Below are 27,143 nucleotides of genomic sequence, written 5' to 3' on the forward strand. Positions count from 1 at the left end.
GAAATGGTCAACATTACTTTAAAAAGAAAACAAATAAACAATTCATTTGCAACAACATAAAAATATAGCTTATAATATAAGACACCATTATCTAAACTATATACAATATATACTTTAAAAAATCCAATTAAACAAAACGTTTTATTCCTAAACAGCATACAAAATGTTCTAAATCACAAAGAATTGTAAGAAAAGTAAAAATGACCTTGTATTTACTTTGCCTCATTTGCTCTTTTGTGCTGACATACCCACCCTAATGCCTGAGTTGCTGATATTTTATTTTTTTTGTCCAATGCAGTGGGCAGGGCTAAGCTACTGTTGCTACTGTTGGCTGGTTTATGGTTTATTCTGATGTATAGCAGGTCTCAATTAGTGTTCTGTGCAACAAAACATTTGAAAAAAGAAACTACAGGATGTCCATTGTAATTGACAAAGGGTCTGAAAGGGTTAAAGAAAAATTCTAAATGATCCACAAATGGAAAAATATTAACTTCCATTACAAGTTGAGTTTTTCTCTAAAAGATTACATTCTGACAGTGATGATATGAAGAGTATTAAAAGGAAGACTCTATCCATACCTCAGATAAATGAAGGCATTAAATATTCATAATAATTAAGCTTGAGGTCTGAGATCAAGTCTCTTATCAGCCATGTCATTCCCATGTCTCACAACGTCATTAGCAGATACTCAAGTGGTTTAAAGGGGAACTCCATTGATTTTCAGATGTTTTGCATAATTCAACAAAGCTATCCAGAGTGGTTTAATGTGAAATGCATTATTATATAGGAGCCAACCAAAGCAGAATTGTCCACTACAGTGGAACCAGGCTTTTTAAAACACAGGGATGATCTGATTGCTCTTTAGGAGTGTTTTCACACCTGCCTTGTTTAGTCCGGATTTTTTTAGACATTTCAGTTTTTTTCCAAACTATATAACAGGTGTGAAAGGGGCTGTGAACCACAGTCCAGACCAAAGGACCAGAGTTGGTCTGAATAAAAGAGGTAATCTCGGTTTGGATCTACTGAACCATGATTCGGTTTATCTGCAGTGTGAAAGCACTTTTCTATATGGTTCAGACTTTCGGACCAATTACAGAAAACTGAGTCAGTCTTTAAACAAATCAGAGGAAAAAAGAACTGGTTTTGTGCTAAAATCCAAATACTTTTGGCATGCATGTGTGTCACGCAACAGTATGAACACAAACTTATAGACTGAGACTTCATTTATTTACTGTAACAGTAGAGTAACCCTTATTAATAAACAGAAATAATGATAAGGTGAGAACAATCAGACTAATTACGGAGAGTTCGTAGTGGCACGTGACGGGGAGAGTCCGGGGGAGGGAGCACACGGGAATTCTGGGAGGAGTTCTGAGTTACTGAATTGAGTACATGGCAGGCAAACAGGAAGTGGCTGGCCTAATACTTGGTAGGGACTCCAAATGGAAATAACTGTAACTAAGTAAATAATGGTAACTAATAATGGTAACTAAGCTAATCAAATCAGCAAACATACATCCAAAAAAGTGTTTCTCTTGTTTTTTTTTTCCTGGTGAAGTATGTTGCAATCTGTGACCATGTCTTGCTGATCAGTCATGTGCAAACCATAATCAGCAAAAAAAATCAACAAATCCTTCATAAAAATGTACAGGTAAGATGCTTTAAGAAAAAAAAAATTATTGAGAATAGCTGGTAAATAAGACCCAATGAATTCAAAGCTGTATCAAAACATTATACAGGAGAATAATAGAAAGCAGTGCTTGACCTCATGGGGAAGAGGTGCCTGGGTGATGCAACTACAATGACAGAAAACACACAAATCAACTACAAAAATAGTGGAAAATTACCAAAATTTGTTATGGAACGGCCAAGGTTACAGTTCTGACTTTAACTTTTCATTTTTCATTTGGTACACTGCATGCTAGAACAATCCCAACTATTTTTTCATTGCAGTTTTACCATCATCAACGTTATATTTAAAAACTCAAAAGATAATTTGGTCAACAATAACCCATTTGGCACCAAACCGCTATGAATTACTGTGTTTACAGTATCTTACATTGTTTTCACACCAGCATTATTTGTTCCAGGTAAAACAGACTCTGATTTTGTTTGCACCCTTGGTGATGTTCTATGTGATTGCACACAGACATCCATACTTTTTTTTAATCAAAAACAATGTTTGAAAGAACTGCAGCAAATTTTGTGTAAATGCATTCAATGTAAAAGCGGTCTGGAACACAGGACCTTCTTTTTGTATTTACTTTCTCTTTACAGATCTGACCAATCAGAGAAGACAATTTTGGTGAGTTTAGGTTTTTGCCTGTGTGAAAACAAAACAGACCAAGGGGAAAAAATGCTCCAAGTAAACAAATTTATCAACCGATTCATACATTTACATTTACATACATACTTACATACTTTTTTATCCAAAGTGACTAACAAGGTTACTACTATTACAGAGGTAGACCAATGCAGTGTTATGAGTCTTGCTCAAGGACTCTTATTGGCTTAGCACAGCATAGTCACCCAGATCGGGAATTGAACCCCAGTCTCCCACATGATGTGGTGGCTCACTAGCAGGTAGTGGTGTTATCCACTGCCCACACCAACCACTGACCAGAGAAACCTCCTTAAACACCAAATTATTCACAAAATTTTAAAAATCAGATCAGTGCATTTTCCCTTTAAGTATTGACTTTAGCTCTGCAGATAGTGTTTTCTAACCTAGACTGTGTGGGAAAGAAACCACAGTCTTCCTTCAGTGCCATTTAACCAGTGTTTTTAACTCTTTTTTAGTGGTGTGGACTAAGCATCTGTGGTTGGTCATGTTTATCAGGATACATGTATCCCTTATACTTCTTTTTCAATGTCCCTGGTTTTAAAATGTCACAAACAAGCAGAGCATTTCTCCAAGTCTCATTGTGACAGCACACTTTCCAGGTTCCATCATTTTGAGGCTGAATGTCTCTCTGTATTTTGGATTTAGATTGAGCTACTCACTGTGGCTCTATAAAAGCCTTGCCACAAATGCTCCTAAAACATGAAAAGATTCTCAAATCCATGATTCTCCTAAACAAGGGTTCAATAAATGGTTGAATGAAAGAGAGGAGTGGAAGAGCAAGAATGTTAGAACATGATGGTCTTTGTGATTTATTTTTTTATTTTTCACTCTTCCTTGGTGACATACCTTGTGATTATGAACATGAGACATTTGACCACTTTCCCAGCTTCACGGCTAATAAAACATCTTTCAGAGAGCTTTAGATTTATTGTTGTAGTGGCCATGACGGCATGACTCTCCAGACCAGAAAGAAGCCTAAGGGACAATTCCAGACTCTACAAGAGTTTTCGTGTTCAAACTGGAAAAGTGTGTTTTTAGAAGAAGTTGCAGAATAGTAGTGCAGCAGAATGGGAAATGTAGGGATGAAAAAAATACAAATGGACAAGTTCAGGACTAGGGTCAATACTAGAACTTAGGGACCTTCCTGAATGTAGTATAATAAGTTAATTGGCTGTTAAGACACAGTCTCTATGGCTCTCTATGGCTTTTGGGGATGTGAAAATATTAATAAGCTTACACACTAAAAAACAGAGGTACGATATAAGTACTTTCTTGTACTCAAAGGTACACAATTATATAATATTGATCTTTTAGAGGGTCAGTTGTGTTCCCTCTGAGTACAAAGTGTTTTCGGTATTCTATATCACTGTACTAGTAAACAATATACATTTTAATTATACTTTTTTTTTTCATTTGAAAGCCAGACATTTTTGGATCTTTAAGTTCTTGACACATATTCAGTTGACTATAATGTTTATAATCTTTATAATCTTTACTGGTTCGAAAAAAACATGGGTACAAAAAAATAATTTTACTGAAAGGTACTCTGTTGTACCTCAATATAAGGTACAGCCCCAGCGACAAGCTTTGTACTCCTTAAGTAGAAATTTGTACTTAGTTTTCTTAGTGTGTATGAGTGAAAAAGCTACACATAGATGAATGTGGATCAGAACTATGTCTGAATCGGTGGCATCAGTCAAGCAAAAGTACAGTAGACAGGTTTGCATTTTTTTATCTTGTTCATTTTTAATGTAAAATATATTTTGTTTGTGGAAAAAAAATATAAAACAGTTTCTAAAAAAAGCTGAATACAGTCCTGAATGTGCAATCTTGGCTTTCTGTTGCTGCTCACATCAAATTAAATACCCTGACACTGACCTACAAAGCCAAAAAAAAGACCAGCTACTTGCTACTTTATGGCAATTGTTAAAGCCAGATCTGTACCAAGAGCCCTTAGAGCTTCCAGTACGACTCGACTCGACCCACCATTCCTCAAGAACAACAGAAAACAGAGGTGTCAGAACAGCAGAATCACTCGCTGTCTTCAAACGCAGCCGACAGTAGACTCATCTTTTTTTTACTTAAGAGTTCTTAAACTAATTTTAAAAATAAAATAAAATATCTCCTTGGGTTCTGAACATTATCAAGCTTGGTGTATCTCTTGATCCTAATCTCTAAAAACTAGCTGAGGATATTTGAAAGTTAACAATGAAGGACTAAATGTAAATCTTATGCAACCACAGTAATCATGAAATGAGAAATTAGAAACTACCATGTTAAAATCACTTTTCATACTGAGGATTATTAATTAATAGACACTAATAGACTTTTTCCATAGCCATGCTTGGAGACAAGCTGGAGACAAGTTGCTCACAGGACATAACACTTTGCTTCACCACACCACCACATGATTGTGGGAGAGAGAAAGAGAAAGAGAGAGATGGTGCCTGGGGTCATAAGCCATGTTGAGCACCATAATGAGTGCGCCCACTTGTAGCAGAGTCACTCAGTGTTCTGTATTATGGTAGACTGTGGTAAACACTCGTAACGCCTCAGTTCTCCGGTAAATAGTGACTAAACGCGTCGTCATGAGTGCAGCCGCCGACGCCAACTGTTGGCTAATACTCCGCTCCCCTCCCTTCCCCTCCCCCCGGGTCTGGCTGTGGAGAGCTGACGGAAAGCGGTCAGCCGCCTCGGCATGGAAGTGATTTTCAGAAAGCTGAGAGAGAGAGAGAGAGAGAGAGAGAGAGAGAGAGGGAGAGAGGGAGAGAGAGAGAGAGAGAGAGAGAAAGAGGGGATTGACGTGTTCTTAATGCAAGATAGGCTGAAGGCAGGCACTGGAGACACAGCGGGGATTAGAGAGATGGGGTTCCGGCCATTGGGCGGAAGCCGCGAGCACGAAAAACACGTTAACACGATAACAAAAGCTAAATGTCAAACTTACAGTGCCTGAACCACACATGCTGTTTAACTGTCCATGGCTTTCAAATGTTATTTACAGTGCCTTTCCATATAGAAAGAGTTATCCATCAAGTAAGACTAATGATTAAGTTAACAAATCTTTGTTTCTTTGTTTGTTTAATATATATTAATTTATTTATTTTCACTTTTTGTGCTCTAAAAGGACTTCCGCTAAGGGTTTATTTCCTATACCTGCAACCCTATACCGTAGAATCTCATCAAAAGTCAGTATATTCCCCTCACCTTACATTTTTGTACATATATATTTTTTTACTGTAGATATCCTTTTTTTTATGAGACAGCCCTGAATATATGGCACTTTTTATACCATATATTAAGTGTGCAGCTTCAGTGTGCGGACTGGTGTAAAATTGTTGTGCCCTCGAAATAACTCAACACACAGCCATTATAATGTCTAAACCTCTGGAAACACAAGTCAAGTGAGTATACCCCTTAGTGAGAATGGCCAAACTGTGCCCAAACTGTCTATATATTTTGCGTGGTCACCATTATTTTCTGTTTTCCAGCCCTGGAATCCTCTTCCCCTCATCCATGAGACATCACAGAGCTGTTGGATGTTAGCAACCTTTCTATCCTCCACCTTTCCGTTGAGGATGCCCCACAGATGCTCAATAGTGTTTTTGAGATGCTTTTTATATGTTTTTAACAGCAAAATATTAATCCATTTCAGTAATACAGAAGATGTTAATTGTGATTTTATTTTTGTGGTTTCACTGCTAGGGCTGGTTAGATTTCTGTATGAAAAATATAGCTTTTTTTGCATAGCTTAACTGTCCCATTTGACCTTATTAACATTTAATGAACATTATTTTATAACTAATACTAATACAGTATGTAGCCTGTATGTCACCTGTTACATTTTACATTTTCAAACATGGATTCTGTAATCAGATATTCAGATATTTTGATAAAAATCTGATGTAAAAAAAGCTATTGGATTTTTACTACATAGCTCAATAAGACTGCGGCTCAGAGGCGGAATATTTTAATTGTGTTCGGACTAAACTTATCAGTCTCATCAGCGCTGTGAGGAAGTCTGGCGATAACGGCATGGCTGGACTGGCGCTCTCAGCTCATTTGCTCTGTTGTAATCAGCTGTGCATTCTGATGGAGTGGCTCTACACTTGCTATAGGAGACTTAATCACTGTTCCTCAGCTGCACGTAAATCTCAGAGTTTCCCTCGGTGAGGGGAAAAGCGCGCTCGCGCTCGCTTGATGGGAGGAAAATCTCATTCCGTGTCGAAAAAACAAGCCACCAAACCGCCTCCCCGTTCTGCTGTCCTAAATCAACCGGAAGGCTGTATTAAATGCTAGATTAACATCGCCTAAACACGGCAGGAGCGGACGGCGCGCGGCTGTCTGCGTGCAGCTGGCCGTGGGCAGGGCGCGCGCGCTCCCCCTCGCGCTGCGCCGCCGCGTTATTTTCCAGCTCGGAGGCTCCAAACCGCGCGGCTCGATCGATTCGCATTGATTGTCCCTGACGAGCTGCTCCACTTTCTAGCCAATGTCAGCCCGTCTGCGAGCGGGAAGGAGAGAAATGAAGGAAAATCTCTGCCGCCCTGGCGGTGTCATTTCCACACACTCCGCTTGGCCGCCTGCCAGCGCGCGGGCCACTGCGAAGAGGTGGAGTGGAGTAGAGCCGGACACGGAGGACCACCGGAGACAGACCCCCGTTTACTAACGCAACAACAGCAGCACGAGCCGCCTATGTAGGCCTATTACATATAATAATGCACTAAGAAATATGCAAAATAAACACTCACCATGAATTACTCGTTAAAAACACTGTAGATTGAATTACGGTCAGTTTTTATATTCATAACTTTGAGTAAAAATATATACGGTACTAGTAAAGGCTATCTATCTATCTATCTATCTATCTATCTATCTATCTATCTATCTATCTATCTATCTATCTATCTATCTATCTATCTATCTATCTATCTATGCAGGTGTAGATACATATACAAATTCATCTGTCTGTACAAATCTATCTGTATATTATATTTTCTGTCTGTTATATGTCTGTCTATCTATATTTAGATATTGATGCAGGTGTAGGATATACATTTATAGATAAAGATGTATATGTATATGCATATACAATACATATACAAATGCATGTCTATCTATCTATCTATCTATCTATCTATCTATCTATCTATCTATCTATCTATCTATCTATCTATCTATCTATCTATCTAAATGAGTTTGCACCAAACTGACATAATAATGTAAATACATACATACACATCTTAAGTACATCTGCAATGTTATTGTAAACATAAATATCTAAAACTGAATATTACATGCATCCAAATCATAATGAACTAATTTGCCATACACACACATATATTCATGCAAACATACTCCATACAGTAAATGTTAAATTAAATATAGTAAGAATTATTGTAAACAGGTGTAAATGCACATCAGACCTATTAGAACACTGTGGCAGTGTTGCAGAAATACACTACATGCCTCCTAAACAAAATCCTCACACGGATCTAAATGTGCATCATTATTACATTTCGAGTGATGACCTCATGATGACCGAGTGATTTTCTGTCTTTCAAGGGAGAAAAAACGGAAGAAAATCCCCCGCCCTGTTTCCCAGGCTCCCCCCTCCGCTCACCACGTGCATCTCTCTGACATTGTTTGACTGTAAGCATGAATGTGTTAAAGAAAGTTCACTCTTAAAGAGGTATGACGACATATCAACTTCAGCAGCAGCTCGTGCAGGAAAAAATACTAAATCAATCCGGGACTCCATGCACACACACAGCTCACACATTCAGCCTCACAGCTTACACATACACACCCATACACACATCGGCAGCAGCAGAGAGCGCGCGGGACTGTGGTTAATAAGTGTGCATGTTTTGTTTGGCGTTTTTTTAAGCTTGATTTTTGTTTGCTTTATTTGTTATTTGTCTGTCTCTCGCGGCGCGCGGGTGGCTGTGTGGCCGCTCGCGCGCTCCAGCCCGCCGCCTGGCCGCGCACGAGAGTCCAGTTCGGCTTTTCCGCGAAGCTCCAAAAATCTATCAAACGCGTTTGCATGTTCGCCTCGCCGAGCGGGGCTGTAGAGGTGGGAGCGCGAGCAGCGAGAAGCTCGAGAGGAGAAACCCGCACGCTCAGCCGCCGCGGAGGAAAAACACATACACTCACTCACTCTCTCACACACTCACACTCACGCGCATACACACACACACACGCCACTACACTACACTACACACACAGACAGAGACACACACATATACAAAAGTACTCCTCGTTCGCGCTGCCTCATCACGCTCTTTTCTCGCTCGCGCGTCTCGCCTCGAGGGATCCTCTCTCTCTTTCTCTCCCTCTCTCTCTCTTTCTCTCTCTCTCTCACGCTCACTCGCTTTCTGGACGCCGCTCGGCTCGGACACACACTCCAGCGCTCCGGCCTGTCTCGGTAGGTGCGAACAGGGGAACAAACACACTCATACACACATATGTATATAAATATATAGATGGATATAGCCTGTGTGTAGTAGTGGGTAGTAGGTTCACTGAACTGACAGACTGGAGAGGGAGAGGGGTGTGTATGTGTATGTACATGTGTATATTTAGCTATATAAATATATGAAAGAGCATGTGCATATATATATATATATATATATATATATATATATATATATATATATATATATGTGTGTGTGTGTGTGTGTGTGTGTGTGTGTGAAATTGTGTGTGTTAAAGAGAGTGAGTGTGTGTGTGTGTGTGTGTGTGGGTTTTCTTCATACTTGAAGTTGAAGTCGGTTCAAACTAAACAAAAAAAAAAGTTAGACTGTCATCTCCCTAACGATCAAGTCGTGTGTGTATGTGTATGCGCGCGTGTGTCTATATCTGTCCGCGTGTGTGTGTGTGTAAGAGTGTATGAGTGTGTGTGAACGGGAGACATGGTATCCGTACCTCTCTACCGCAGCCCGACCGTGGGCTGGCACCGCGCGCGCACTGGTCTCAGATCACTGACTCTAGACAAAAAAGGTTTAGATTTTGCTGCTGCTGCGTGTGGATGCGCGCGCGTGTGTGTTTCTGCGTACCAGCGCGCGCGTCTGTGTTTTTGTTGCTTCCAAGTCAGATAAAGCGGCGCGCGGATTCGCTGCACTTTATTTTGGCCGGGGGTGTTCTTTCTTCTGTTTTTTCTTACCTGCTGCGTCTGGGCTGGCTCGCGTGCTATACGAAAAAGGGGAAAAAACGATCGATCGCTCGCTCGCTGGCGCGCGCACACTTAAAATGATCTTTTTTGACAGTGCATGTGCTTCTTCTGTTTTTTTATTGCTGTTGACGCGCACGTGTTGTGAGCTAGGTGTGCTTAAAGGTGTGTTTAACGTGGATACATAAAGACACTTGGTACGCCTTTGACGTGCTCACAAGCTGCTAACTAACTCGCCAACGCTTTTTTAAATGCCAGCAAAAATTGCGTCCGAGAACTTGGCCAACGACGACGATATCAGCAGTAGTAGTAGTAGTGGCACCAGCTCGTTCATGTAAGGGGAGGTGGTAGCGGGCTAGGTGTGTGTGCTGAGGGAACTTTGAGGCAGGCAGCACCTGTGCACCAATCACCATCATCATGCAGGTAAGACTAGGAACGCTGGGAACGCTGGTGTTTGCTGAGCAGCTGCTGTTGTAATCGTGTGTGTTTTGGGGGTTGGACAGTAGTGAGGGCTTGGTTGTGGTGGTGTGTGTTCCTTGTGTCTTCTTGAGCTTGCTCATTGTTCGATTATGAAGGGATGACCTCTGTCTACTTTTAGGCATTCCACTTTACTCTTGGGGGCTTAGGGGGCAAGCGCCACCCCTGTACCCCCATGGTGCCCTCGTGGTTAAAAAAAAGATCACTTATGTGCCTAATAGAGTGGCTAAAAAGAGTGAAAACATGCTTTGTGTTCTGCACTTTTTATGGAAAAAAGTGGTCTTCCAATAGGAAAGAATGGCGTTGTGAAGGGCCATCTATGCCACCCCCAGTAGACAGTGTCCCCCCCAAAGGGTGCCCTTTCCAGTAGAACAAATGGGATTCCATGCTGTTAAGGGTTCTCCCACAGGTGAGAAAAAAAAAACAAATAATTAAGTGCCCAGTTAGGTGCCCCTCAAATCAGAAAGTGCCCCACCAGTGGATTAAAAAAGTGAACAAACTGTGTGATGAACTGTGTTTAAGGCTATAAGACAATAATTAAATAGTTTTAATGGCACAAAAGTTTTAAAAACTCACGGCCATTGTTAAACTTCTATGCGTCCACTCCATTCATTTATGTTTTCAGTTTAAGCCACGCCCCATCTGTATAGAATGTACGGACCCCATGTCCAGACCCCATGTCTTACAGTAGGTGCCCTTTTCTATTCTTTTCTTTTTCACCCCTGCCCTTCAAACAGCCACTGAGCCCTCCACTGTTTGTCCGACACAACTTATGGTGCATGCAACTTACGGGCCGTTACGCGCACATGCTTGGACAAGTTTGGAGCTTACTACTTTTGTGTATGTAAGTGTGTGAGCGGGTGTTTTTTTTCATATATTTTTTAGTAGTCCACACGCTGGCATGCTGGAGAAAAAAACACGCATGCTTGTCAGCAGCAGGAACAGCAGCATGCGTGTGCGTGCGTAAGTGTGTGCGCGTGCGTGTGTGTGCGAGTGTGAAATTGAGAGTGTGAGGGAGTGAGAGGAAGAAGAGGAGGAGGGTGGGCAGTGTGTGTGTGTGCGTGCGCGTGCTCTTGCGCACCTCTTTAGGCCAGCTCTGCGTTAGTCCGCATTACCTGGACTAATAAATATCCGCCCGTGTGACGTGTCGAGCCAACGTCAAGGCGTCAAGCTACCCATGCACCCCCCCCCCCGCCCCCTTTTACTATCTACTTCACCAGGTGCACGAGGGTTGTCTCAGCGCATTACCCTTACATTTTGGGAAGGGTGTGTGTATGTGTGTGTGTGTGTGTGGTGGGGGGTACTTTTTGTTTCGCTAACGCGCTACACTGTATTGTAGGCTTTTTTTTTTTACTGATAATGTGTAATATAAGCCTATTAAAAACAGAAATTGATAAACAGCACAAAAACTAAACCACTGATTGTGGGTCAACAGTGTAACAGCTGCTGGACTCCAGACTGGTTTGTGTGTGTGTGTGTGTAGTATATGTGTGTGTGTCTGTGCACCCTGGTTGTGTGTGTGTGTGACTACTGTGGCTGTGTTTGGGAGAGTTGGTGCTTGTTGTGCAGAGCAGCAGCAATTAGAGCGCGCGCTCCCCTCCAGGGAGGAAGCACGAGCTCCGTTAGCGAGCAGCTTCTCCTGCCGGGCTGAGCGCAGGGCGCGAGAGCAGCTCCGGTAAACAAGGACACTATTACTGTGTTACTGAACAAAGGGGGAGCTTGCTGCTTTTTATGCACGTGTCGTTGGCATGTACAGTAATAACACGCTTATAACGTGCGTATAGCCTTACAACTATGCGTAGTAACTGTGTAATAGACCTACTAGAATAACTAAAGCAGTGTTTTTTTGTCTATCTATATCGTTCCCCTTCGTTAGCTTGCAATTCAGGTATTTAATGGAAGGTTGCTTATTTATTTATCCAGCCATCCATCCATCCATTCATCCATCCGCAATGGTAGATGCAGGGTAATTATTCAATTATTCATATAAATGATTGATATAAAAAACTATTCTGTAACTACTCTACCAGACTAATATCAGAGACTACGGGCCAACATTCAGGCCCTTGCCTTTATAAAGGGGGTATTAACAGAGTGACTGGTCACTGGTTCTGCCTTTGTTTGGAGGCACACTTTCAAAGCAGGGGCTTTGAACTGGATTGGCCTGAGGGGGGTCGTGACATAATAACCTGTTATATGACCACCCCAACCCTCTCTTCACCTGGTTCAGCTTAGTGTTAGATAAGTCTTCTGGTGATGTTTTGTAATAGCTAATAGATAGAGTCTACTTGTAGTTATTATTAAAAATATATATATTTATTTAATATAAAAAGATACAAGCTTTTTAGTGTCGATAAGACCTCCCAGCAAGCTTATTGTTGAGCCTAATCCTAATGACTTGTTACCCAGGAACTATTTTATATGATTTAATGACTGTTAAAAAAATATTATGAAAGTTATGTGTGGAATCATCAAGGTCTCAGCGTTTAAGCATTTAATTCAGACTAAATTTGACATCACTGTCTGTTGCTGTGACCTCGTTTTACCTCAGCTCACCACAGAGAACCACTTGAACCATTTAAAAGAGTTTACATGCACTACTGTATGTGTTAGAAATATAAATATACATAGCGTATCCTTGTAGAATTCTTGTAAAGAAGTACTGCTAATAGAATATGATTTTCTGCAGAAGATGCAAACATGAGCCTATTCTCTTCTAAAGAGGTATTAAGCTCCCCGGCGTTGAGCTGTGGAGCAGTGGAACTGTTCTCTGCAAATGTGGTGCTTTCTCCAGTACTTCTGGGACGAGTGGATAGTAGAGAATGATAAGGTGATGATAAGCATGCATCCCAATACTTTGGCACTTTTTTGACTGTTTGTTTAACTTGTCAATCATCATGTAAGCTTCATGAATGCGTTTTTTTTTCATGAGGTCAGACAGGGTCAAGTTTGTTAAGGTACTAATTTGAGTACCAGGAAGTACCAGGAGTAATCAGGAAGTTTTACCTCAGGGGATGATTTGGGGATGCCCATGCCTGTTTAAGTTGTGTGTGAATAAGTTGAAGTAAGGTCTGATAGTGTGTGCCAGTAGGATGAGACATTCCATGTTCAAATTCGTGCGATATTTCAACATTTCTCAAGCTACTGTGTTAACCATTACAATTCACAGTGGACAGTGCAGTGCTATGGGTGCTAATGATTATGAATAGCAGTGTCTGGATAGAACTATCTGTGTGAACATTTTTTTGTCATTTAGAGCGTTTATTTGCAGGAAATGAGAAATGGCTGAAATAACAAGAAAAGATGCAGAGCTTTCAGACCTTGAAATAATGCAAATACAACAAGTTTATATTTATAAAGTTTTCATGAATCTTGGCATGTTCTCCTCCACCAGTCTTACACACTGCTTTTGGATAACTGCATGCCACTCCTGGTGAAAAAAATGAAATTACACCCTTTTGCACTTTTGCACTTTCAGGATTTCACCATTTTCTGTGTGCAGTCATCAGAAGAAGTATGTACACTGACATGCCAAAAGTCATGAGACAGGAACTGTCAAAAGTGCCATAATTCATTATAATTCATTCTGGCAAGTGTTTGATCTCAGTCTCAAGATAACACCTCACAACTTACACAGGTGTGAGCATTCCCTGGGGTAATTTTTGGCATGTGAGTGGGTGACATAATGAACGTTTACTGTTATAATATAAGATCTAGTAGTCTTGTTATTGCATTATTACATACTGCTTTATCTCATCAAACATGATGATGAGTGGAACTGTGTGTGTATGTGTGTGTGTGTGTGTGTGTGTGTTATTCCTGTGTTTGTGTACTCTGGCAGTGAACTACACCACAGTGTAGGATGTTACTACGGTATGCAGCTTTAAAGGACTACTCCTACTTTTAGTTGCTGTCACTCTTAAACTTAAATATGTTGATATGTTTGTGCATACATTCAGCTGTTTTTGCTGTTTTCCAAGTTGGACCCGTTGTATACACAGTGGGATATATAACACACACACATACAGTATTCAACTTACAGTCTAGTCCCTGTAGGGAAGTATTACCAATAGAATAATACTCTGGAGCAGATAAACATGAACCTATAGGCTCAATTCCTGATATCAGCATTGAGATGTTCCACAGTTGAGCAGTGGAACTGTGTTCTCTGGGATGATGGTGCTCCATCCAATACTTTTTGGGATGGGTTGGGGAGTTAAGAATGAGGTTTAAAACAATGCTTCAAAATCTATAGCATTTCTTTTCTTTATAGTAGAGACAGTTACTCCAACAAAATTAGGGTAAACTCTTAAAACCTATTAACGTGCCTTGACCCGTATACAGGCTACAGGTGTAGGAGATACAAAACCCGTATTCTCTGCAGTAAAAAACATATTTCAGTGCTTTGAAATCTCATACAGGACACTTGCCTGTTTTCTCTTTGCTCCACTTAATAATTTCAGATCGGTAACAGGAATCTACGCAAATTCTGCATGTTTAAAAAATAGATGTAAAAACTAGATAAGCATAACAAAACTAAAGGTTTGGTTGACATAAACTGTTTTGTACTCAGGATTTGTATCAATTTAAGTCAATTGTCAGATTTTATTCATTATATTTTGACATTAGCAGATTTACTTGACTGTTTTTATATACTTTCTATTACAATTACAGTTATGATTTACAGTAACGTTCCTTATCAAACATAACAGCTTTTGTAATGTAATGCTTGAATAGAAATCCTCAAGATTTAAGGGGTGTAACGTCAGGTAGAAAATTGACAAAAATCCTGGCCTGTTAAGAGGTTAAAACAGTTGTTTTCAGAAAAAACAAATATTATATGAGACAATATTGAAGTCCATATCATTGCTGGCCAAAGAAAAACATAGCAAAACAACATCTTTATAAAAGAGAGAGAAAAAAACCTTCATAACTTTCAATGGAAGTCAATATAAAAAGAGTTTGTTTCAGGTCATTTTGGAGAATTTATGTTGGTCCATTCATCAAGAAATTTGACAGCAATGATATATCTTACAGTATATAGATACAGTACATTATTAACACTTTACAATAACGTTACATTAATTAAAAGGTCTTACAACAGAATGTATCCACTAACTATTAATTTACATGTCTAAAGATATTATTATTCGTTAATTTAAATTAATACATTTGAATCTAGTCTAAATTCTTTATTTTTTGACATTACTTAACCATTTAACAGTATTTATCACTGTATTACTGTTTGTTGTGAAGTTTATTAAATTATTAATTACTATGGCTGGGCAATACGACAAGATAAAACACAGCATTGCAATACCTGATCATATGCTGATCAATGCTGATGCTTGATTTGTATCATGATGTCTAGTTTTTCCAAGGTTTATGAACATTGTGGGACTAAAAAGAGAAATACAACTATAAAACAGCAATGTCACATTTAAAATTGGCCAATTATGACGAAAGAAAAAGAGTAACTATTTCAGAATTTAGTTGCAAAAATATATAATCTGATATCTTAATTAACAGGTTGCTATAGTTTGCATGCTCTGAACATTATAATTATTTTACACACCAAAAAGAATGGTGCCAAATCAATGCTTCTCACAATGCAGCAGAGCAGTAACCTTAGAGTGGGATGAAGTGATCTGAAGAAATGCACCTTTAAAAGAAGTCAGAGGAAGTTTAACACATTATTCTCCCTGAATTTATTACACTCTTTTACACAGATTACAGATTATTTTACACAGCGGTTAATATAATATAATATAATATTTTTAATATTGATTAACAATTTCTAGAAAGATCCATTATACACTTGCATTACTCCAAATCTTCTCTTTATACTACAAGTGGTTGATTCCTCTATGGCTGTGTTTAGGGAACCCATTTTTTGTGGCACTTTTTATTTCTAGAGTGTAATATATGTCTTTTAATAGTACATGAAGTTGTAGTAGTACAGTGAACTCTAATGATGCTCTCAAAATGTGTTTAAAGACATAATTTATCACTTATTATTACTATTAATAACAATAATGCTGTATATTGCTACATAGCTTTGCCCTGTTTAATTATTAAGTAAAGAATGTGTTTTTGATTATTTAATCAATTAATCTCTGAGATAGATCATAGCAGATTTTGCATGGTGACAGCTTATTATCTTTGAAGTTCAGTCATGAAGACATTCTACATGTGACAGGCTAAAATTGACTTTTTTTTCAAATCTTTATTCTATTTTCTCCCCAATTTACAAGGCCAATTATGCAACCCACTCATTAGGACTCCCCCATCACTAGTGATTCCCCAACACCAGGAACGTGAGGACTAGCACATGCCTCCTCCGATACATGTGAACAGCGTCTTAGTTCCGATACATCAGCTCACAGATGCCTTGTGCTGATTGACATCACCCTTTGGAGTGATTGGGTGAGAGGGCGTCATCTACCCACCCAGAGAAGGCAAGGCCAATTGTACTCTCTCAAGACTCTGGCAGCTAGTGGCAAGCTGCATGACCAGGATTCAAACCAACAATCTTCCGATCACAGTGGCAGCGCTTAGCCTGCTGGACCACACGTGTGATTATTTGTTACAATTAGCCACATGGTTGGCCACATGACTTGGCCACAGTAGTTGAAGTGAAATTATCTTTAGTGTTTTCTCAGCTCATGTTGCTTTTTAGTATTTTTTTTAACCAATGATAAGCTGAATAACTGAATACACACTGAAAGACGTGACAGTATATATGCTTTTCTGTTACTTTGACATTGTGTCGGCATTCTGTCGCCTAATTCTCTAAGCTGGCAGAAGAAAATAGCTGTGCTTCTCTATTACAAGGAATAAACTCCTCCTGTTAGTCAACTGTCTAATGGGTCGCGTGTACAAGAGCGAGTTTTACACATAGTACACATCGAAAAAGGAGGCTGGGGTCTAAAGGCTGACAAGCTCTTTGTGCAGCGCATCTTTTCTTTCCATGTCTCAAACTTTGATATAGTTAAGAAACAGAAGCAGTTTGTGATGCGTCTGACAAACGCGCGTGAGTGACAGAGCTGCGAGCGGCGAGACGTGCTGTCGCAGGCTGACAGTGACACTAGTGATATAGGCAGAAGCTGTTTCCAGAGACAGACTCTCTGCGTGAGCATTCAGATTTAAAAGAGGTGTGAAGGGAAGTGAGTGACTTGTTCCAGAAACAGAGAGCGAGATGAAAAAAGTCAGGGACGCGCCGCTGAGAGCGGTCATTGATAACTCATACATGCTGAAAAATGCCAAAAACCCTCTCTGGCAGACAGCTTATTTACAGATCTGTATAAGGTGCTACAGTACGAGCAGACTCCAGGCTCTGTTAGGCATCATTAGCATTTGTACCTGAAAAGCGTCTGGAATGCAGAAGAGGTGAATTGATGAATGCAAGTTTAAAATGGTTGGAAGGCTGTTTTATAGAATGGATTTCTGTCTATGTAACGACTCTGACAATAATTAAAATAACGCTTTAAAACTGTAAGAGGTCATATGTGGGCGCATGCTTCCATCCTTCACTGTTATAAACGCATAATTTCTATTAGTTTCTTTGTAGTAATTTAGTAACTTGTAGTCTCTACGGCATAATAAGATTAATATCTGAATAATAAAGGCTTGTCTATAAAGTTTCTTCTTACTGCTCTTTTTTTTGTAAACATATATTAAAATATATTAAATGTTTCTCAATAGCATGATTGGCTGGTCATTGATACCCTTAAGAGATGAGGCTGGATACCACATAAACCTTTTCAGGCACTGCATAATTCAGCAACACATATTATGCAGTGCATCTGTAGCTTTCTGCGCATCATTTCTTAGGATTAAATGTACTTTAGTTTTTGAACTCATCATCAGCTTTCGTTTCTATGTCCTGTGCATTAGAGCACAGCAGAGTTTAAAATATTTCTAGCTATCTTTGCCAGCTTTGCTGTGTTCTGGTACTCTTTGTTCTAGGCTGAGTGATAAACTCTCGAGAGGGGTATCCAGTTATTAGTTTACCCCCTTAGACACTTAATTTTTACATCTTCTACAAACATTTAATTTTGAGTCAGCTATGGTAAAAAAAAAAACTTTCAACACTCGGATTGTGATTTTAAAACACTGTTTTTAAAGAGTTTCATCCTGTGAAATCACACAGGATGGTGTACTAAGTAGTTTGTTAAATAAGGGTTTTTTGTAGCGTACAGGGTGATATGCCTTCTTTATGGCAGACTAGGATTCAGTTCTCCAGGTGGTGAAGCAGACCATGCTACATGAATAAGTCTCTTAAAATATCGCTACCTATCTTTACCAGCTTTGCTGTGCTCTGGTGCTATCTGTACTAGGCTGAGTAATATACTCCTGAGAGGGGTATCTGGTTATTAGTGTTAAAATTGTTACTCTGCTTACACCTTGAGGCACTTTAGTTGTACACATTCTACACACATTTCAAATTTGAGTCAGATATGTTTAAAAAAAACATTTAGCACTAGGATTCAGTTTCCCATCTGGTCAAGCACACTGCACTGCACCAGTAAGAGTCTTTGGGCAAGTCTCCTTAATCTACATCTACTTAAGATAAGAGAGTCAAATCAGTCAAATGTTAGTCAGTTAGTCAGATGTTTTCCGTAGAGGTTTCCCACCTCACACATCTCATTTGCTTCTCACACAATCCATTATAAAGTTCTTTAGCAAAAGTGATGTAATCCCTCAAATACCCTTTTATTTTTGATAAAGAGTCTATTTTGAAATAGTAATGTGAAGTGTGATGTGTGCAACTCTTCCCATTGTGAGAGAGTTGATTGACAGCAGAACACCATGACTACACCTGTGCGGTTCCAGGAGCAAAAGGACAACAGTTCTATTTGAAATGCCCACATGCCACCATCAAAGGGAAGGGCTTATATGCTAGTCTGGTGGTCCTGCTTTTCCAGGCCAGACAACTATCCGGAAATGTGAAAGCCGCTATTTTAGCGTCCAACTATTCTCTTACTAAGCAGCGCATTTCTCCTCGAGCTTGATGGAGGTTTCATACGCTGCGTACTAACAAAGTGCCAAGATTTTACATTTCAGGCACAAAAAGAGTGACCCAGATAACAGCCATCTTCCGGACTGTGTTTTCAGGAGGGGGGTGGTTGGTCACTGATGGTGCGTGGCCAACAGTTGGCTGCGTGCAACATCCATGTGAGTGGAACGGATCTGAAATGTGCCATAGTGTGGGTCCGAGCCAGAATCGAAGTGAACCCATAGGCTGCGTGCGGGAAGCTAGCGAGACGTGCTTTCGCTGAAGTTTTTTCGCAGAGTGAAAATTAAAGTGCTGGCGTTCGTCACGACTTGAACGGAGAAGAAATATGGTGGTGTGGTGGTGCCACAGAGCCTGTGAGAGCTGCATGTGATGGGGCCGGCTTGGCAGCCGGGGAGGCGAAGCTGCCTGGCGCAGCGTGGCCACTGGTCAGGAACAGAGCAGGGGGGAGAGGTAGAGTGAGAGAGAGGGGGAAAGAGAGAGAGAGAGAGAGAGAGAAAGAGAGAGAGAGCAACGGGCTGGCTGTGGTCTGCTGGCGCCACAGACCCCTGAGCTGGGGAGAATGCGGGGGCTGCGCTCCTGCCTTTGAAGCTTTACCTCCCACTAATTCTGGCCTTCCAATTTCCACACACTGCGTAGACCTCCCCAACCCCCCCAGCCTCTCCCTCCCCTTCCCTTTGTTTCCCTTATAAGGACAGGCCTGGCCATTTCCTCAGCTTTTCTCAGCAGGGTTGTGTGTGCATGTGTGGGTGTTTGTGCCTGTTGTGGATGGGGGTTAGTCAATGAAGAACAAGAGCGTCTAGTTTTTAATGAATTTTGTTGTGTTTTAGCTCGTTGTGTCCAGACACTCTAAATAACTCACATAAAAAGCTTAATTTTCATTAAATTGATTACATTCATTAGAAATGTGTGCAAACTGCCGGCTATTTGGTTAAATGATTAATGGCAGATATGTGTACATCTCCATGACAACTATTAGTCCAGTTCATAAGTAGTTCAATCAGAGAGCACTATGGGGAGAGGACTTAAATGACCAGGGCAATATTTTAAAAGAAAAAAAAATCTCGATATCCTTCAAATTAGAGCAATTTCAAATTAAACGATTTTACATGAAAACAGGATTTATTAATATTTTTCAACTTGTAGATGTGCCAAAATAACAGATCATAATAAACAGCATAATTAATGATAACTGTTGTTTATTTTACATTTATTATGTACAGTCACACTTCAATGAAACCAATATGAAACAAACGTTTAAACCAAGAAGTGCAAACAGCTCTATTTAACTGTACAGTAAGCTTTTATATGCTTATATTTTTTTACAGGTTTCTTGACAAACACAGGCATATCTGCTGAGATTCCCTCTAGGAGCTTCTACTGTATATATTAAGATGTACGATCTTGAGCTGACCTTAGGTACTATTGTGAAAATGAAAAAATACTTAATACTTAACTTAATTCACAAAAATGCAGTTATTGTTGTAGCTTAAATATATTAACAATTATATTGATAACATTTACTCACACATCACTTCTAAATATATTATTACTTATAAACTTATATATTAATACTAATTACCATAATAAATTATACTTTTACTTGAATTAAAGTTACACGACTTTACTAGTTTTTGGTGCCCTGACAGTTGTAAAATAAGGTAATGAAGCATAAATCGATTGGGTGTTAGTTCATGCTAGTATTTGTTCATTTTAACATGTATGTATGGCACACTAAATTATAAAGTAATTTTGAGTTTGGTTACTTTAGTTTTGGCTTGTTTAGTCTGACCAGTTTTGTTCATGCTTTAGTAAAAGTTAAAGTGAAACTAAAAGCTAAGTAAAACTCTATTAACATTCAATACATTTAACTGAATTAATATAGCTAGCTGCTATCTCTGTCCTGAAGGATACATTTTCTTGAAAAGTCTGGATCTGAGCATCTTCAACATCTCTTTTCCCTTCTTCCCTCTTTTTTTGTGTGGTAGTTTACAGGTTGCCAGAACGAAGATGTGGATGAGTCCTGAAGTCTAGAGCCAGGTCAAGGGCGCCGGAGTCCTGCCTGCCATTGGCTGGCCGGTCTGTGGGTCGGAGAGGTGGCTCCACCCTCACCTGGTAACTGAGTAAACTCGGAGTGCTGCCTGGCTCCTCTCCCTGCCAATCCCCCATCCCCTCCCCAACCCCGCCCCCCTTACCCACGCACACACCCCGGGGCTGGACCATGTCTGGTGGACGGCCAGAGGGCAGCCGGACACCCGAGGCCCAGGATAAGGACAAGGAGCGGGACCAGCGCAGCTGCAGGGAGGATAGCCCTGTCATCGAGCGGCGCAACCGCAGCGGCATCATCAGCGAGCCGCTCAGCAAAAGTCTGAAAAGGTCTCGCACACTTTCACAGTACATTGCCGCTTGCCCGCAGACCGCCAACGGACTGAGCCACAACGGGCAGACCAAAAACAACCAGGCCACCAAGGCCCAGACTGGCCAACAGCAGCAGCAACAACAGCAACAGCAGCAGCCGTCCACGGCTTCGGCACTGGTGCCGGCAAAACTTGACCGGACCCTGGAGCAGGTGCTCGAGGGACAAAACGGCCTGCTCCACTTTGCCCAGGCCGCCGCGCTGCTGAAGCGGGCAGGCATGGAGCACATGCTGTTGCCAGGGGGAATGGGTGTGGGAGTGGGAGGTGTTGGGGCAGATGCAGGGGCAGGTGACCTTGAGGGTGTGTCGGTGGCCGACGCCGTGGGAGGCCACACAGACTTCCCGTACGGTGTAGGTGGTGGCTTCCCCTTCAACCCAGGCCTCTTCATCATGACACCGGCCGGAGTGTTCCTGGCCGATAGCGCGCTGCACATGGCTGGGCTGGCTGAGTACCCGGTGCAGAGCGAGCTGGCCTCTGCCATTAGCTCCGGGAAGAAGAAGAGGAAACGCTGCGGCATGTGCCCGCCCTGTCGGCGCAGGATTAACTGCGAGCAGTGCAGCAGCTGCCGCAACCGCAAGACGGGTCACCAGATCTGCAAGTTCCGCAAATGTGAGGAACTCAAGAAGAAACCCTCTGCGGCACTGGAGGTAAGATGCCAACAAGAGCATGAAGTTTAAAAAAGGGTTAAAAGATGCCCTCTCTAAGCTAGTGGCCTTGGGGAGATCGGGATTAATCTTAGTTTGAAACTTCTTAATAAGTTCTTCAGTAAGTTCACATTACTGAAAAACATCCCTTCACTTGCATACAAGCTTACCAGTGCCTTCAGTGTAAGTGCATGAGTCTTTGCAGGCCAAGCTGTTGACACTGACAACAAAAATGGGTCACATACAAATATATAAGTGTGAATCGAGGGTCAAAATTCAGATCTGAGCAAAAATTGTGACTTGAGCGATAATGAGAACGTGAATGAATGCCGTTCGGTCTAAACGATGCTCCTGCAGAAAGAGCAGTGTCTGTTTTTAGAAGCAGGGCTTAACGTGGTTGGGGTTGGCCATAACAGCGCTGTTCAGAGAGCCCAATTGCTTTCCTGGAGGTCCAGATTGATGGGGTTAAAGAGGGGGTTGATGGGGCTTTGGGGTGACAGGTGGCAACAGCAGGGGCGGGGGGATGGGGTGGATGGGCAGACATGCACCATGGGGTCTGCTCTAATCTGCCCCCCACAGTGCCATCCCGTCACTCTCCACACAGCCAGCCATACTGACGGTGCGTGCTGCAGAGCCTTTCGCTAGAGCCCTTCCGTTTAGCTACTGTTATTTGGTAGCCAGAAAGCTTTCTTGAATGGGGCTTCCTTAAGATGTACAGTACATGCGAGAATGTGTGAATTTGTGAGTTGAAAATATGCTGGTAAATATGTACAAAAAGGATGATGAATACTATGTATACTATGTATATATATAAATGCTTTTACTAGGTATGGAGTAAGTTTGTAGTAGTAAGAGTGGCCCGAGTGTAGTTGTGTGTAGTTGTGTATGACATAGTCCATCTGGCCATAGGGCCATCATCTGGAGGACCAGGTGTCACAGTCGTCCTCTCTCTCTCTCTCTCTCTCCCTCTCTCTCTTACCCTCACATGCCCATGTGACTTAATGGCCCTCTAAACTTCTGAGGTCATCTTAGTTAGTGTGAATGTATTTGTCATATTCAAAACTGGAATATGTATATATATGTGTATATATGTTCCATATTTAACCCCTTGAATTGAGTGATTTCACCAGAAGTGCAGATTAACTCTGTCAGTCACATTTTTTTATTTTGTAAGTAGATAAGGAGCATGTGTTTGTGCTCCCATCAGTTGTATTACCTTCTTATCTGCTGAAAAGATTTAGTTTAAAATGAAAATAAGTCACCTGTCACCTGTGTGTAATTTGTAGTGTGATCATATCCCCAGAATCTGCAGATCTTCTTCATAATATTAATAACAGGTTTTTATAGTTACCTAGTATGTCTGATTTTGCACTCTCAACCCAAAGCTCATGTCCTGAATTTCACTAATAGTCCCTAATAACATCAATATAAAGGTCCTGTTGCAAAGTTTTTTTCATGACATAACAATTAGTTTACATTCTTTACTTTATGATACTGTTTTTGACACAGTTTGAAAATAAAACAACAGAAATAGGTCAGAAGATCTTCTAATTACATTAGAACAGATTAATAAAACAGGGGAAAGATTAAACGAAATATTAAATGCTATAAAAGCTATAAAGCTACAGCATCCCTAACACAGATTATTATTTGGGGAAGTGTGTCTCAGGATGTTGCTTACATGATGATGCACAGATGGGAAAGCTGGGCCTGCGTTCATAATCAGCATTCTATGTTAATTGTCCCAGCATCATTTTCAGCTAAATGCCAGTAAACTCTCATTAGAATTTCAGGTAAATCACATTGATTTATGAGGTTTTATATTTTATGTTTTTATATACAGTACAGCCACACAAATAAAGGATCAGCGAATTAACCATTCTATTCAATGGTAAAAAGACTGATAAAACAGAAAGCTTTGTGGCATCTCTTTGTGACATTGTGTTCTTATGATCATGTTAAAGTCTATGATATTATAATGTTTATTATGTATAGTACAAGTGTAATGCTGATATATAAAGAAAATCAATAGTTCTTCAGATACAGGCAGTTTTGTTTTCTAATGCAAAAAAAAATAGTTAAAAAAAAATTGTAAAAAAAAAAGTAATCAATATATTGCTACAAGCGTAGCTTCTTTTCTAGAACTAAGAAGATAAGAATGTAATATTAACACTAAATAATGATTTTAAACAATTGTCCATTGGTGCAGGTTTCTTACTGATATAGCAACAAACACAGGCCTCAGCATTTCACTCTTTTTAAAATATACTGCCAACTGTATGGTGTTTTTTTTGTTATTTCTTTTCCACAATTGTTGTTTCTTGGGCTAAAACTGAATGTACAGTTAAATCCTTTACACATCAACCTCTTAAACTCACCAGAACTATAATAAAAGTCACAGAGCAGAAGGGGTTAATTTTAACTGGACAGAACTAAAGAAATGATCAGACAATGATAGAAAAAATGAATGAGCTAAAAATGTAAGTACAATTTAATGAGGAGGGGTAACAGTATATGTGTGAATACAAGTACATCAAGTTGCACTGTTTAAAACAGTGTATTTATATATAATTTTATTTACATTTATTAGATTACGAGTAGCATTACAGCGCACTCGGAAGAAAAGCGTGGCGACTCGGTTCTGATACATCAGCTCACAGACGCCTTGTGCTGAGCGACATCACTTATAAGAGTGATGTGGGGAAAGAGCGCCATCTACCCACCCAAAGAGAGCAAAACTAATTGTGCTCTCTCAGGGCTCTGGCAGCTGATGGCAAGCTACATAAACAGGACTGGCAGCGCTTAGCCCACTGGACCACTCGGTGCCCCCTTAAGCAGTATATTTAAATCTGATTTTTTTCAAGACCAAAAAGGCACACAATATCCCATTTGACCCAACAGACACTACTGTATATTGCCAAATGTGTTTGCACACCCATCCAAATCATTAGCTTCAGGTGTTCCAATCACTTAGTTGGCTACAGTTGTATAAACCCAAACAGCGTGCAAACTGCTTCTACACACATTAGTGAAAGAATGGGTCGCCCACAGGAGTTTAGTGAACTCCAGTGTTATTCAATCGTGAAGTTTCCTCACAACTAAAAGTTCCACAGCCAACTGTCAGTGATATTATAATACAGTGTCTGTATTAGTCCCAGTCATTAAGTGGTAGACCATGTAAAATAACAGAGCAGGGTCAGCAGATTCTGAGGAGCATAGTGCACAGAGATCACCAGCTTTCTGAAGATTCACTACATCACTACAGACCTCCAAATTCTCTATGGCTTTAGATTGGCTCAAGAAGAGTAGAACTTCATAGAGCTTCATAGAATGGGTTTCCATGGTCAAGTATCTCCATCCAACCCTTATATCACCTTACAAAGCAGGGCAGATGAGCAGATACTTTTGGGAATATAGTGTAAGCGTCTAATTATTGTGATTTCTCAGTTTACAGTCTGTTCATGATCTCCATTATTATATGGTTTAAAATGTGCTGGTATGTTTTATGTTGCTAAATTCCAATAGTCTCTCATTTTACAGCCTTACAATGGCCTTTTCAATGAAAATCAAATGGGTGTAATGACTTATATGTCTAATGAATGCGTTTGAAAAGCAAGAGTTGCTCCCACCTGCATTTCTACCTTTCAGTGCACATATTAGTAACAGTAAGGGGCTATAGTGCAGTACAGTGTCTGAGAGTGCAGCCGTGAATTGATTATTTGTGGTCAGAGTCTTAATGTAGAATTTCTAATGCTTTCTTTATTTTTTTTGGTGCCTGTTGGGCCATTTGTGTATCATCCTATAGATCAGGTGTATCTCAGGTATATAGGTGTGTGTGTGTGTGTGTGTTATAGATATTTGCAGTTCTGAAGTGACTGAACACTGAACAGAGTTGCAAAGTTTTAGTGTATCAGTGTATTGACTGTATATTGACAAGAACCTTGCGATATGATTCTCATCACAATACAGTAGTTACAATTCAATATATTGCGATTAGAGGTGTGCCATATTGTATCGTATGCAATAATATTGCCAACATTTTTGAATATCGTGAACGATATTATACTCTGAAATATCATACCATATCACCCACCCCTAATTATCATATCAGGGTACTACTTTTTTACTGTTTCTGGCAAAAGAAAAAATCACACTGTTCTCATTTCCCATTACATATCTATTAGAGACAGATTATATCTGTCCAGTATCATTAGTAGCAGTATATTACTTAAATCCTGTATATATGGAGATATTTGGAGTGCATTATTATTAGTATCATGACATTCTGGATCATTGACTTCTGTTACAAATCTGATAAAATTCTTGTATTTTTTTATATCTCAGTTAGGAGTGTGCTATGTCATATTGTATGCAATAATACAATTACATTTTCATCAATGTTTTTTAGATATTTTTTTAATTCAGTGTTTTGTTATATGGCCAAGAGTATCGTTATCGCAGGACTACCATGAAATGTTGTGATATTATTTTAGCAATATATACTGTATTTAAATACTGTAAGCCAGACGATATTGAGAGTGAGATTATTTTGAGTAGGAAAACTATCAGTATAAAAAAAATCTGAGTATAAATAAAGTGTTTTTTTTTATCCAATCAAAAGAGTAGCATCAGAAAAAACTAATTGCAACCCACTTAAACAACTGTCTGCTGCCTATCTTTACATGTACCAGTAACTTGATTTTTGAGAATCGATACAGTATTAAAAAAATTAATATCACAGTACTTTGATTGAGTATTTTTCTTGTATCTCTCTCTCTCTCTTTGCAGCTCAGTAATAGTTGTCTGATGGCAGTGAGGCTATTTTAGAGGTGATGCCTTTTTTGAGTTCAAATCAAAAAGAATTCCAAAGTTTACTTCCAAAAAAAAAACAGGTAGCGGTAAATAAATATGCATCAGCATCTTAATCAAGTGTCAAGAGAGTTTTTTTTCTGTCAAGAGCAGAGCAGTACTGCAGGATACTGATAAAACAACGCAGGATTTCCCTGGAGAGGTTCGGATACACTGATACAGGCTCATGTTAAATATATTAAATAAGCAGAATGGCTAATGGATTGTAATG

At 40.0% G+C, this 27,143-nt stretch overlaps 1 protein-coding gene across 3 annotated transcripts in view; it reads left to right on the top strand.

The window, feature by feature from the left end:
* The first annotated feature begins 8,089 nt into the window (after positions 1-8,089).
* cxxc5a (CXXC finger protein 5a) overlaps positions 8,090-27,143 on the top strand; it is a 44,365-nt gene continuing 25,311 nt past the window's right edge. Inside the window, exons 1-2 of one of the 3 annotated variants that reach the window (XM_007254092.4) lie at positions 8,090-8,765; positions 20,991-22,066. In XM_007254092.4, coding sequence (XP_007254154.2) covers positions 21,224-22,066 — 843 coding nt within the window. In that variant the 5' untranslated portion in view covers positions 8,090-8,765; positions 20,991-21,223. Of the gene's footprint in view, positions 8,766-9,416; positions 9,933-20,990; positions 22,067-27,143 lie in introns of those variants that run through there. The other 2 variants (XM_007254091.4, XM_022676100.2) reach the window with 2 other exon arrangements.

This window comes from Astyanax mexicanus, chromosome 17 (assembly GCF_023375975.1).
Source record: "Astyanax mexicanus isolate ESR-SI-001 chromosome 17, AstMex3_surface, whole genome shotgun sequence".
In the NCBI taxonomy this organism is placed as follows: Eukaryota; Metazoa; Chordata; class Actinopteri; order Characiformes; family Acestrorhamphidae; genus Astyanax; species Astyanax mexicanus.